The sequence below is a fragment of the Triturus cristatus genome, chromosome 12 (genome assembly GCF_964204655.1).
Source record: "Triturus cristatus chromosome 12, aTriCri1.1, whole genome shotgun sequence".
Classification (NCBI taxonomy): domain Eukaryota; kingdom Metazoa; phylum Chordata; class Amphibia; order Caudata; family Salamandridae; genus Triturus; species Triturus cristatus.
Window position 1 is genome coordinate 219,290,558 of NC_140595.1, and position 12,891 is coordinate 219,303,448.

The 12,891-nt window shown below is 47.1% G+C and overlaps 1 protein-coding gene across 1 annotated transcript in view; it reads left to right on the plus strand.

Moving 5' to 3' along the window:
• The window catches only part of LOC146775739 (uncharacterized), a 395,171-nt gene that overhangs the window by 80,356 nt on the left and 301,924 nt on the right, over positions 1 to 12,891 (plus strand). The window contains exons 4-5 of the mRNA XM_085637049.1: positions 6,389 to 6,557; positions 6,668 to 7,748. Coding sequence (XP_085493175.1) covers positions 6,389 to 6,557; positions 6,668 to 7,748 — 1,250 coding nt within the window. The remainder of the gene's footprint in view (positions 1 to 6,388; positions 6,558 to 6,667; positions 7,749 to 12,891) is intronic.

The following is a 12,891-nucleotide window of genomic DNA, read 5'->3' on the forward strand; positions in this document are numbered from 1 at the left end:
AGTTGTATTCTGCCTTTTGGAAATGGGCATCGATGTAGTGTTATCGGTTTCGCAACACATACCATCCACAGCCCTTACATTCATCAGAGATAATGCATTGATTCGGTCTTTACAAAGTGAGTCGAAAAAACCCATGGTTAGAAAACTGCATTCTCTGTGGCCTCTGTACTCGATGTTCGTGGTGGACCACCTTCAAATGTTTACCAATGAGACCGAATCTGAAAGTTTATGAAACATGCCAAAAAACATCAGTAATGGGCATAGAGATGGGCTGACGTTTCCTCAAAGGCCAAATCTTAAAAATTGCAGGCCTGTTATGCTGTAAGAGTTTCGATTATCATGTATTGAGGGCTGGTAACCCCCTTTTCTAAGTGTTTTGACTAGGAAAATTGAGTGCGAACCAAAGCTCTGTAAAAGGTGAAGGAAAGTTGAATCAAGGCTTATAATGGCTGGTATAAGCCCGGAGTTCTAACATTCTAATGTTTGTCTTTATGTTTTCCCTTTTTAATTTAGAACATTCTACCCTTAGTGGGTAAATGTTCTAAAAGCCTTATAGCCCTTCTGCCTCTGGCTATACCGGTTGCTAACGGTCCTCTTCCTTTGAATAGCCCCTTGCCTACAGCTCAGGCCTGTATTCTGGTTCGGGCCTTTAACAACCAGTATATCCCTCTGCAGCAGGCTATAAGACTATAGTGAAATTGCTTGCCCCTGCTCTTCCTCCTTTCAGTGTGATAGGCAGTGAAAACCAAGCGTATAGCCATGCAATAAAGAAAGCCCTGGGCTATATACCCTTGGCCCTCAGTGCCTTTCAGCTTGAAATGTGATCTGGTGATCATGAAAGAGTGAGCACAGAATCTATTTTATGAGTATATTTCACTATCTTGTTTTGTACGTTCTGATGTTAACTCTTTGTAGCATGGACAGAGGAGTCGATGTGTGCTAATATACATGCTTTTACATCAATCTATTTAAAAAGCTGTACAAAGACATGAATTGTCTAGCATCAAAGATGTTATCATTGTTCAACATTTATTGTGAATTAGATGTAAAGTTGAAATTGTGTTTATACTAGTGACATGCCCTTCCAACTTTTTAGGTTTAAAAGATTCCTTTGATCAACACTTTTGTGAAGCTGACTACACTGTTGCAGTCTCTGGTTATTGACAGGGTACTTCATGATCACTTTCAATGCTCACACGTTAAGAAATGTTCATTACAGTCATTTTTTTGCCATCAGCATTTGTACAGCAAAATATGTAAATGTAAAGAAAACACTATGTGCTGCACAGTCCAACTTCCTTAAATCCACATAGAATTGAATGAAAATACTGTGTTTATCAATGTAACTGTAAGACATATTCAGATCTCAAGCACTTAGGAAAAAGTGGGAGCAAGAAATATGAATTGATCTAAATAATTTTATTTAGGTTTCACTTTTGTCATTGAGATATAGGATTGTTGTAGAGACATACGATTTGATAACTGAGCTACCATCTTTTGTGAGCAAGGATCCTTCCTTCTCAGTATAAAGCAATTAGAGCCATGCATGTAAGCCCTTGTTAGTGTAGGATTATATTATTACATCAAATATTTGTTATATTATTTTTCAGATAATGCCAGTATTATAAACATTTATTACAGCTAGGGAATATACTTGTTAGTTCATATTAACGGTTATGTCTACAAATAAATTCTGTTAAGCTTTTTGTGTTTTTTTTAAATGTTTTTGTAATCTGCATGGAGCAGAACATGAATAATAAGACTTTTCTGTGTTTGCCTTAATGTTGTTATGAGGTCATAAAATATGAAAAATCTGTTTAATTACATGCCAAGTTCTAATAATATCCATTTAGGTGGGACATTTTCTTTCCTAGGAAAAAATAGTTTTCACATCTGGTCTGCAAGGACGTCCATATGTTTCCACCTACTTTTGGAGTAAATTTCAGACTTTTTTGGAATTCATAAAGGAGTTCCCCAGGGAAGCATAGACAACAACATGCCCCTCCTAATGGTGTGACGCTGCAGTACATGAAAAACTGTTGTATTGAAACCAGCACTGGGTTTGGAGTACTAGCAAGGAAAGAAGGAGCACACCAACAGATCAAATCAATATAAAGTGATGAATGCTGAGCAATAGAAGCTTGCAAATGCCTGAAAACGAAAAGGACAGTCCTTTGTATGTGTAACTGTTAAAGCATTGGCAATATAGCTAATATCAGTTAAGACTTGCTACTAAACTGTGGCCCATATTAATCAAGGTTTTGCATCACCCTTGTGCCACACAAGGGGATGCAAGGATGACAAAAAACCGAATTGAGATTTATCAAGCCACACAGGGCCACCTTGCGTGGCCGTGAGTGGCTTGATAAATCTAGAGTATTGTAAGGCAGCGCTAATCTTATTTTTCAGTACTCTGCAGCAGGAAGGCGTGCCATGAGTGGAGCGTGGGCATTATCATGCATCCACTCATGGATTCTAACACACTACCAGAATTACCAACATTGGTATACCAGGGAATGAGTCATACTTGTACTGGTAGTTTTTTCCATGGCTCCATAGGTACTTCAACCGGAGAGAGCAGAACTTTTAAAACTATCTTTCTCTTATCATTCCTCGCATAAGAATCACACTCCTTCACAACCCCTTCTACCTGGCTATCCAAACCAGGTCAACAATACCAATCCCTCACCCTGGCCTGTTAAATGGTAGCGGCAATTTCAGTCGATAACCCTTCAAGTATTGCCCGGCGGTAATCGCCTCTCATACCATTCGATAATTTACCAATGAAAGAGGCAGGCGCCGGAGACTGGAAGGCAGGAAACAACGTTTTTATTCCGTCGGAGCAGAACACATCAGATCAGACAGCAAGGTATCGTCACGAGGTGCTCTAACTGCATCTCTGAGGCCTGGCCTCTTATACACAGGTTTATGACTTTATTGCAGGTTTATCATACATGGCACATTCTTGAGATTGTTTTGGAACATGAAAGAACATCCTCGGAATCCCCACTTCGAGCCCGTTCCCACACATATCTACAGTGGAAGTCCCCACCCCATCCACAGTAGGAGATGGCTATCACACAGCTGGACATTCCGCCAATTCCCGGGGGTGTGTGCGACCGGCCGGGTCTCAGGGAGTAGGGGCTTTGATCTACTGTAATCCCTTTGATGTGGGGTGTTTCCATTACAGTAGGGGCAATAAACTGCATCCGCAGGGCTAGGTGATGGCCTGGGATCGATTCGGACAATGGGGCGCAGAGGAAGGGGGTTATCAAAAGAGATGCATGACCATGTATGGGATGTCGGTCAGGCGTAGGATGTGGTTCCATGGCAGGGTTGCGCAGAAGGAGAGGGTTTATGGCCCGCGTATGAGAGAGCGGGGGTGGCCGGCGCGCGGGGGATGCTTGCAGCGCCAGGGGAACGCGCTGGCGATCGACAATGAGCGGGGGAGAGAGTGGGGTGCCTAAAATGGCGGCCGTGCGTTCGCTGTGCGTGGCGCTGGGGAGAGGCAAGATGGCGCAGATAATCTTCAGTTACAAGCTAAATTTCCACAGGCCAAGTTCCTTCCCAGATGGCCTTCATGTGCTAGATTGACGATCTTCTCTCTAATCACTGTGTGCAAAATTATCTTGTTGGCCCTGTATAACTCACCCCTAGTCCAACTGAGTTAATTCCTCACATACCAATACCCCTTCAAGTCCTCCGAAAGAGCTTTGTAATCCAGCCAACCCTCGACTATGAACTCCATGAGTTCCCTCGCAACATTATCTGCCTCTCTTGAAGACTTCCACTCACTCTCTTGCAAAGCACTTTCACTGATTCAGCTGATAGGAAAAAGTCTGATCCGCCTCTACACCTGACAATTCACCACCCAATTCTCTCACCTTTGCACACCCAAGCATAATGGCCCTTCCTACTGCATCTACTGCACACCAAATTCCTGGCATAATATCAAGTACTGTACGCAGAATGGCCAGGGTTCCATAGCGACAACACTTCATTTTGAAAAACCTACCATCTTTACTGTTGCTGTTCTGTTTTAAGCCACTTTTAGATTTTTCATCTTCCTGTTTGGCTTTCACACCAACTTCACCTATTATCTCACACAGACCAGGGTCTTTCACATCACCCCACAAATGTGAGGGCACTGCCCGCATCTTGTGTACCCATGTGTTGGTACTTTCTACACCCTCTACAATTGCAATAGCTTTCCATAGATCTGGTTTTGTAACCAACATTTTTTCTTAGACCCTCATATTGTATGTACACCTTACCAATTGATCTCTGATAAGAGAGTCCGTCAAGGATCGAATTCACAAGTGTGCATCAGGGTTCGTAAACAAGCTATATAAATTCTAACACTTTAATCCTTCCCGTGTCTTGGAAAAAACTTATGATGCTCCAACACCACATTAATCCTTGCTTTAAAAACGTTTCTAACATTTGATCTGACATATCAAAAACATCATCAGCATCACCCTCTGCATTGCCTGTGGTAATGGTTTCCAGACCATCATAAATATTACGTCCCTCCACTCCCAAATTGAGGAGCAAAACTGCTTGTTTCCTGGCCACTGAGAACTTGTCTCCTCCAATAGCCACTAGATATGAATCAAACCGGTTCTTCCACCTTTTCCATGGTATTATCGGTTCACCTTTATCCAATAGAAAAAGAGGGGGGAGAAGGCATGTTCGTCAAAGCCGTGGTGAGGGTACAACAGTTTAACTACAAAACACAAGAGGATGCCACAAAATGTGTAAAAGTACCATGCAAAAGATAATGCTCTACATGGTAGTGGACACCCAAACCACAGGTGTATCACCACCTCAACCCACTGGTGGTTTAATGATAATTGAAGCAACTTCACTTCCCAATGCTTACCACCATGCAGTCAAACAACTTGCGATCGTCCATTACAATAAGGCGTGCCAATCACTGTGGAGTTCTTCTCCCTCAAATGGTGACTGCAACCTTGCAGTGAACGAATGGCAGAGCAAGGTGTGCCAACCACTGCAAGTTTCTTCTTCCAAAAAGTTGTGACCACAACCTTGTGATTATCAGTGAAACAAGGTGTGCCAATCACCATCGTATCCTTCACACAAGAGTAGTGGGTGTAATTGCAGAAACCCCTATCCTCGTGATGAATTCCACTCTTTAAAACAATGCTGCTGCCACAGAAACCTGAGTTGGTAGAGATAGTGGAACATCACAGTTTCCATATAAATACACCAGGAATTCTCCAATCCTCTAAAATAGCTACTCTAGCATTGTTCTGTGCAGTTTTCTACAGAGAAATGGGCTTGTTCAGAGAACGTGGTACGCGTCAACGAATGTGCGTACTTGCACATGAACAGCTCCGTTAGCAGAGTACCACGCGCACACTGCATTTCACACACGAGCACCATAAACCGCCGGTATGTTGACTATTCATACCGAAACAGAGGCAAACTGAACTCCTGAGGCGGAAGCCGGGAGATAGCGAAATTCGTATTTCTTTTAAAACTGTGATAACTGATTGTATTTTATTCACTCACCTCCCCTTCCTGGGCACTTGCACATTAAACTTATAAGGTCCTGGCATTCCCGCGCAGCTGATTGTATAGCTGCAGCGGTGCCACAACATCAACGCCACCTTTCTCCAGAGGCCGCTGGCCACGCCCCCCTCCAACAGGTCACGCCCCTCCCTTACTTTCCTTCCTACAAATAATGTGCTTTCCCCGTAGGCGCGCCTAAGGCAAGCCCGTCTGCGCCCGTCCGCGCCCTTCCGGGCCCAGGGGCGATACCCCCTGGTCAAACGGTATGCCCTCTTTTGTGCTATGATGCTGATCAGATCCTCGCTCTTAGTTCTAAATTGAAACATCCAACAGCTACTCTTAATATGCTAGATCAATTCCCACTATGCTGCCCCCACTGCTCCTTCCATCTGGAGACCCCACAACGTTGTCGTAGTCTAGCTTCCCGAGCAGTAACCCACTCTCCTTCAAGCTACTCCTTCCTCAGCTTGAACTGCCGTTCCCTACCCAAACACAAACGTGAGATTTTCGATCTCCTCACGGATGAATCTCCTGACGCACTCTTCGTTACAGAGACATGGCTCCGTGATAGTTCCGGACCAGATATTGCAGAAGCTCTTCCTGCTCAATATGCGATTGTAAGGCATGATCGCCCCAAGAAAATTGGTGGTGGTGTAGCAATAATCTTTAAAAATACCTACAAATGCCATCTGGATCCTGTTCCGTTATACGGCTGTGAGGCAGCGTTTTTTAAGCTGGCTCTCCAACCCAAAATCACTCTTTCAGGTCTACTAGTGTATCGCCCTCCAGGTCTTGGCAACGCCTGGCAGTTACAGCTCTCTGAATTCATAGCCTCGGCCTTACCTACATCTAGCAACTTCTTAGTCATTGGCGATCTGAACGTTCATCTGGACGATCAAAATGACAATTTGGCCTGCAATCTTATTGCAGACCTTGCTTCCATGAACCTCAGCTTATCCAACAAGGGCTCCACTCATAAATGCGGTCACCTCTTAGACCCAATTTTCTCCAACAGTATTCATGTAAAGGGTTCCGCGGCGGTGCCAATCATCTGGTCTGATCATTTTTAATCAAATTTACCGTCACAAACTATGTGAACACACCCACTTACAAACCTGATCCCTACTCACAGAAAAGGGATTGGAAAAAATTCGACCCTGCTGCTTTCAACAAAATTCTATCTGATCTTAAGCCAGGAAATATATTTGCGTCCAATGATATGGATGGGTTGGCCAGTGCTGCTAACGACTGGCTCTCGGAAGCCTTAAATACCTGTCTTCCCACTACCCACAAGAAAGGTATTATTCACAAAGCCCCCGCGCCTTGGTACAATGAGACGCTCCGTCTGCACAAATCAAAATGTAAGAAATTAGAACGCTTATGGAGGAAAGACTACTCACTTACATCGAGTACCACTTATAAAACTGAGCTGAAATTTTATCATAAGGTGTGTGCTACAACCAGAGCCATCCACGTCAACAAATCCATAAATGAAGCAATAAACAAATCAAAAACCCTATTCAACGTGGTGAAAGAGCTCGCTGGTTCACAGACCACGGCAACACCTCCTCAACTGTCCAACACGAAATGCGATGAGCTTGCCCAGTACTTTATTTCCAAAATTACAAACATACATCAGGACATTCTCGCTCAAAGCAAAACCCAAGTTTCCTCCATTTCCCCTCAGACTAGTAACGTGGCCATAAACTCCTCTGGGTCACCTTCACCTTGGCCTGATCTCTGCCCGATAACTCTTTCAGAAACATTGAGCAAAATCAAGTCAGGATCCCCGCTGGACCCTTTGCCCGCCCCGATTTTACGCTCTCTGAACTCTTCGCATTTAGCCACCATCTGCAAAATGCTAAACAACTCACTGGATACTGCTATTGTTCCTAGCTGTTGGAAACATGCCATAGTCACCCCGCTTTTGAAGAAGCCACTAGCCGACCCCAAAATATCCGCCAATTACCGTCCCATTTCTTTACTACCGGCATTTTCAAAAATTCTGGAACGTCACATCCATGCCCATCTTTCAAAATTTGTAATAGACAACAACCTGTTACATCCTTCCCAATCGGGATTTCGCCCCGGTTTCTCTACGGAGACGACCCTACTGGGCGTTACGGACAACCTGCGTCTGCTCTTGGATCGAGGAGAAACAATTGCGCTGATCTTACTCGATCTCAGCGCAGCTTTTGATACTGTGTTACACAGTATCCTTCTCAAATCCCTCGCTGCCATTGGCATTGGAAACAAAGCATTGGATTGGCTCGCATCCTTCCTGTCTGACCGCACTTTTCAAATTTTTTCCAAGTCATCGTCCTCTAAGAGTTACCCCTCCCCCCCATGGGGTACCCCAAGGGTCTATCCTTAGCCCTCTTCTTTTTAATTTATATGTCACACCTTTGGCTTATGTTGCACAATGTTCTGGATTAAATCTTTATTCTTATGCCGACGACTTACAAATTGTTTTATCATTGTCTCAAACTTGTCCCACAACTCTCTCTCCGTTGCAAACTGGACTCAGCAAAATATCTAAATGGATGAACAACAACTTACTCAAGTTAAACGGCGGAAAGACGGAGGTCCTGATTTTTGGCAACAAACCTGATCTCTGGAACCTGAGTCACTAGCCCACTACCATGGGTCCCCTTCCAACTCCATCTAAACAAGTGCGTAATCTGGGTGTAATTATTGACAGGGGACTATCCATGAAAGATCAGGTCAACAGAGTCACAGCCACCTGTTTCACCATTCTACGATGGCTGCGTAAAATCCTCTGGATGCTCCCCAAAAACACCCAGAGATCTGTTGTGAATGCCTTGGTGACCTCCAGATTGGATTACGGCAACGTGCTCTATCTGGGGTCCCCAAAGGCCGTCACACGGCGCCTTCAGCTGGTACAAAATGCTGCAGCTCGGCTTCTCTGTGGCTGTCATAAACGTGACCACATTACAGAACGCCTTAGAGAGCTGCGTTGGCTTCGTGTTGAAAACCGGATAAAATTTAAAGCTTTGAGCTTTATGCATAAGATCAAAAGCCGATCAGCACCCCTCTACCTTCAGGCCCTTGTCTTCCTACTCGGGCTCTCCGTTCTTCATCCCATCATCTCTTTAATGTACCTAAGTTCAAACTTACCAAAATGGGCGGTATTTCCTTTGCGAACTTAGGACCCAGGCTGTGGAATTCACTTCCGCTGGCCCTACGGATGGAAAACTGTCACATGCGATTTCGCAGAGCGGCGAAGACCTGGATCTTCGATCTCTAAATCTTCTGCCTAATGTTGTCGATCTGTCTCTTAGCGCCGGGAAACCCTCAGGGGTAGCTGTCGCGCTTAATAAATTCAATTTATAAATAAATATTCCTCCTAATGTTACTCTCTTGAGCCCACGGTCTCCAAAAACGTCCATGCAGCTTGTATAAATGTCCTGTACAGTTCTACACAAACGCTGGGGTAGTCTGCCCTAATCCTCTTCACATATATAGATATGTGCCAAGAAATGCCCGTCTCCTCTGGCACTCGTCACCAGTATTAAGATCTCCAAAACACTGCAGTATATGTCCAAGGTAATAAAAGATCTTTATTTCTAAACGGCACGAACCATGAGAGCAGCTTCAATCTCCAGCGCTCGCATTTCAACTGACAACTTTAGAATCATACAATGTGGCCATTCTATGATGCCTATGATGACTGAAACCCTGTGAGAAAGTGCTTCTTTTGCATGGTTAGCCCCCCATTTTTTGCCTGGTTTTGATGTGGTTTCAAATGTATTGCACAGGGTCCCTGCCAACCAGGTCCCCTGTGCCAGTGCTCCTTCCCTAAACCAACCCCTCAAGCGGTGCTTCTGCCACCTGCAATTCCTTAATAAATGGTAACCTGGGTACCTAGGGCCTGAAAGCTGAAGAGGGTCCCTTGGGACCTCCTCACTGGGACAATACTACTGCCCTTGCAGCCTGCATGCCCCTGTAACGTAGAAAACAACAAAGTTGACAGGGCACCCAGCCTGGGTTCCATGCCAGCTAGCACTGCCTGACAGAATAGTTACTTCACCCCTCTAGGGGCCTCACAGTCCTAAAACAGGGTGCACTATACTCCAGGTGAGGGCATATCTGCATGAGCAGATATGCCCCTACAATATTTGACACCATTTCTTAATATTGTAAGTGCCAGTGATGCCATAGATTACATGGGCTGGGAACTCGACAACTCAAGTTCCACAGCACCATGAAAGCTTCAATGAATACGGGAGTGTTTGGTACCAAACTACTCTTTTCAATAAATCCACAATGATGCCAGTGTGGGATTTATTGTAGCATGTACCCAGAGGGCACCGCAGAGGTCCCCCTGAATCCCTACCAACCCTGGTCTGGTCTCTGACCAGCTGTAGACAGCAAGCCAACACTAGACATGTTTCTGGACCCCTGGGTAGAGAGCCCCTGCTCTCTGGGACCAGAAACAATGCACAGCCTGGGTAGAGGTGTCATGGATCCTCCCCCAGGATGGGCCAGTGCTCGAAGAGGGAAGCTTAAAAGGCCTGCCACCTTTGTAATACGACCCCCAGCCTATGCTACTAGCAGCAGATGGCAGCCCCTGATTTACACCCCCACTTGGGTGGGAAAACCGGCAGGATATTTAAAAAGATAGGAGCTGTGCCCACCTCTGCCAACCCCACCCCTAAGTTGGGGAAAGCGAGGTGAAGCACAATTTTCAGTCCCCGCCATCTTGAAGATGGAAGGACCCCTCCAATCAGGCTAGGTCTTTGCCCCCTCCCGTAACAGAGTGGAATAATACAGGGTGTAGTCACCTAAGGTAAAGGGCCCATTGGCCCTACCTGTTACTCCCTTCAAACGCCTCCTACATTTTGAATTAAAGGTGGCTCCCCCAGACCGGGCATTGAGATCTGCAACGACCTAAGGGGAGAGAAGATACCCTACAGTACTAGCCAGAAGATGACAACTGCCTTGGACCCGCCCTACCAGCCTGTCTCCAGATTTGACAACCCTACGACCTCTGAAAACCCTGGGAGGACTGCTGCCTTCGAAAAAGACTTGAATCTCCAGTGGGCAACAGACCTGTCCACAAGAAACCGACTCCAAAGACTCTGGATCCAGATAGGTCTGAGTCCCCTGTCCACACTGCACCCAACGCCCACGGCCAGAGTCTGAGTGGCTCGCCTGTGCAGTGATGTCGCCCAGGCGAACCTGACCTCGTGTCCAGCGTTAGCTGACCTCTCCTGCCCTCCACGATGGCACCTGCAGTGTGAATCCAAAGGCTCCTCCCAACTGCAACTGGCTTCAGTAAGAAGACTGACGCCGAAAGGCACACCTGCACCCGAAACTCCTGGGCCTTGGTAAGCTGAACAGGTGGTGCCCCTACGACCCTCTACATCCCAACCTACCTCTGCTATTGTTAGTCTTCATCCTGCAACCTCCAATGTCACGCCTGCAGCCTCTTTACCGCCCGGAAGATCCTCATTGAAAAGTATTGGGTGCTGTTAGACCTGGCACCTTGGCGTGAGTTTCCCTTCCACTTTTTGATGGTGTGCCTCGACTGTTTTGCTGGTGTTGTCCGCTCAGGGCACTGCGCCACGGCTAATCCGTGCCGCAGTGCAAGTGCTCCCTAAGTAAAGTGTACCTGTAATTGATGTTCCCGATTGGTTTATTGGATTCACTGTCAGTCCCCAGTAAAGTGCACCAGGGGTGCCAGGGCTTGTGAATGCCAATGCTGCTGGTGGGCTTGCAGCGCTGGTTGCGCCACCCATGGAAGCGGCCTTGTAAAGTGTGTCTAGGGTCTGCCACCGCCGACCCTGTGCGCGGTCCGGGACCGTCGCGCTGGCTGCGCAAGTGCCCCCACTTGCCAGTCCCTAAACCTTCCCTTACCTACATATTAGCCACCCCTCTGGTAGGCCCGAGGGCAGGGTGCATTGTAGGCATAAGGTAGGACATGCCCTGATGTGTGTGGCATGTCTTAGTAGTGAATTACAGCCCTTGTCGTTTTTCACTATTGAGGGCTACCTGCTCTCCATAGGCCAGAATGGGCTGCTGGGATCCCGCCAACGCTGTGACCCCAGTGGACTCAGAGAGCATGGTAGAGTGTCAAGTTTGGTATGCCTGAACTCAGGATGATAAGATACTTCTTGTAGTCAAGTTTATTTTAATATCCTGGGTTTGTAAATACTACTTTTAGAAAGTTAGTATTTACTGACCTGACCATCTCAGTCCGCCTCTGCTGTGTGTATGTGTTCTGCCTGGCAACAGTAAGGAGCAGGGTTGGGGAATCCCCAGAGACAGGTTGGCTGCCAGGTGGTGGGTAGAGAGATTACACCTGGATGGGTGGGAGGAGTACACCTTGACTCTTGAATAGACCTGTGCTCTGCCACCACAAAGCCGGCGCCACCCCCTGTGGGGCGGCTGATGTCTCTGCCCTGCTGCTGAAAGGAAAGAGCAGAGTCACCATAACAGAGTGCTCCAGAACTGGACTGAGCCAGGCCTAGGCCCCCTGGCGCTAAAGAACAAAAGAATTGGTGTATAAAAGTAGGAGCCTGGCTCCTAAGAAATCAGAATCCTGTTTACCACAAAGAACCTCTGCCCGACTAGAAGGAGAAGAAGACGCCGGAGGAGCTGGCCTGCTGCTTGCCTTGCTGAGAGAGGAGAGGAAGAGACTTACTGAAAAGACTTTGCTACTTTGTGCTTGAACATTCTCCAAGGGCTTGATCTGAGCTTGCCCCCTGAACTGAACCCCAGGAACAGTGGGTTCTTTGTGCTTCTTGCTCGTCCTCCAATTCGAGCCGTGTGTGCATCCCGCTGGAAAAGAGACTGCGCCCCTCATCGCCCCTCCTAGGGCCGTGACACTCAGAAGCTCGCCTGCCTCAATCCCGTGAGAGCCCCGCTCCGTCCCGAGCCGCTCTCTGTCCCCGGGCCAGGCCGCCTGCATCCCTGTCACCGCCTGCCATTGGAGTGCGCTGAACGCGCTATCACCCCTCCTGCCGGAAGCCGTCCGACGACTGTGATCTACGCCGGGTCATCCAGCTGCACTGACTGTGCCCTGTGACCCCGCTTCGCTATCCCCGGACATCTCAGGCCGCGCCGCCCCCGCTGTGGAGACCCTCCTGCACCGCCGTGCTACAGGGTCGCTGGCCGCGCCTGCCTACGTGCCCACACCTGCTGATTGAGGACCCAAGAACACTTCCAAGCTGAGAGTCGCACCGACCTGTGCCGACTCTCCACATCACGAAAGAAGTTCCAGTATCGGGCTCGGGGCCCGCAACGCCTTATTTCCCCGTTCGCAGGAACCGATCTCTGTGAGTACTGGAACTACAAGTAAAGAGACTACAAAGTATCCATTTGAAACTACGA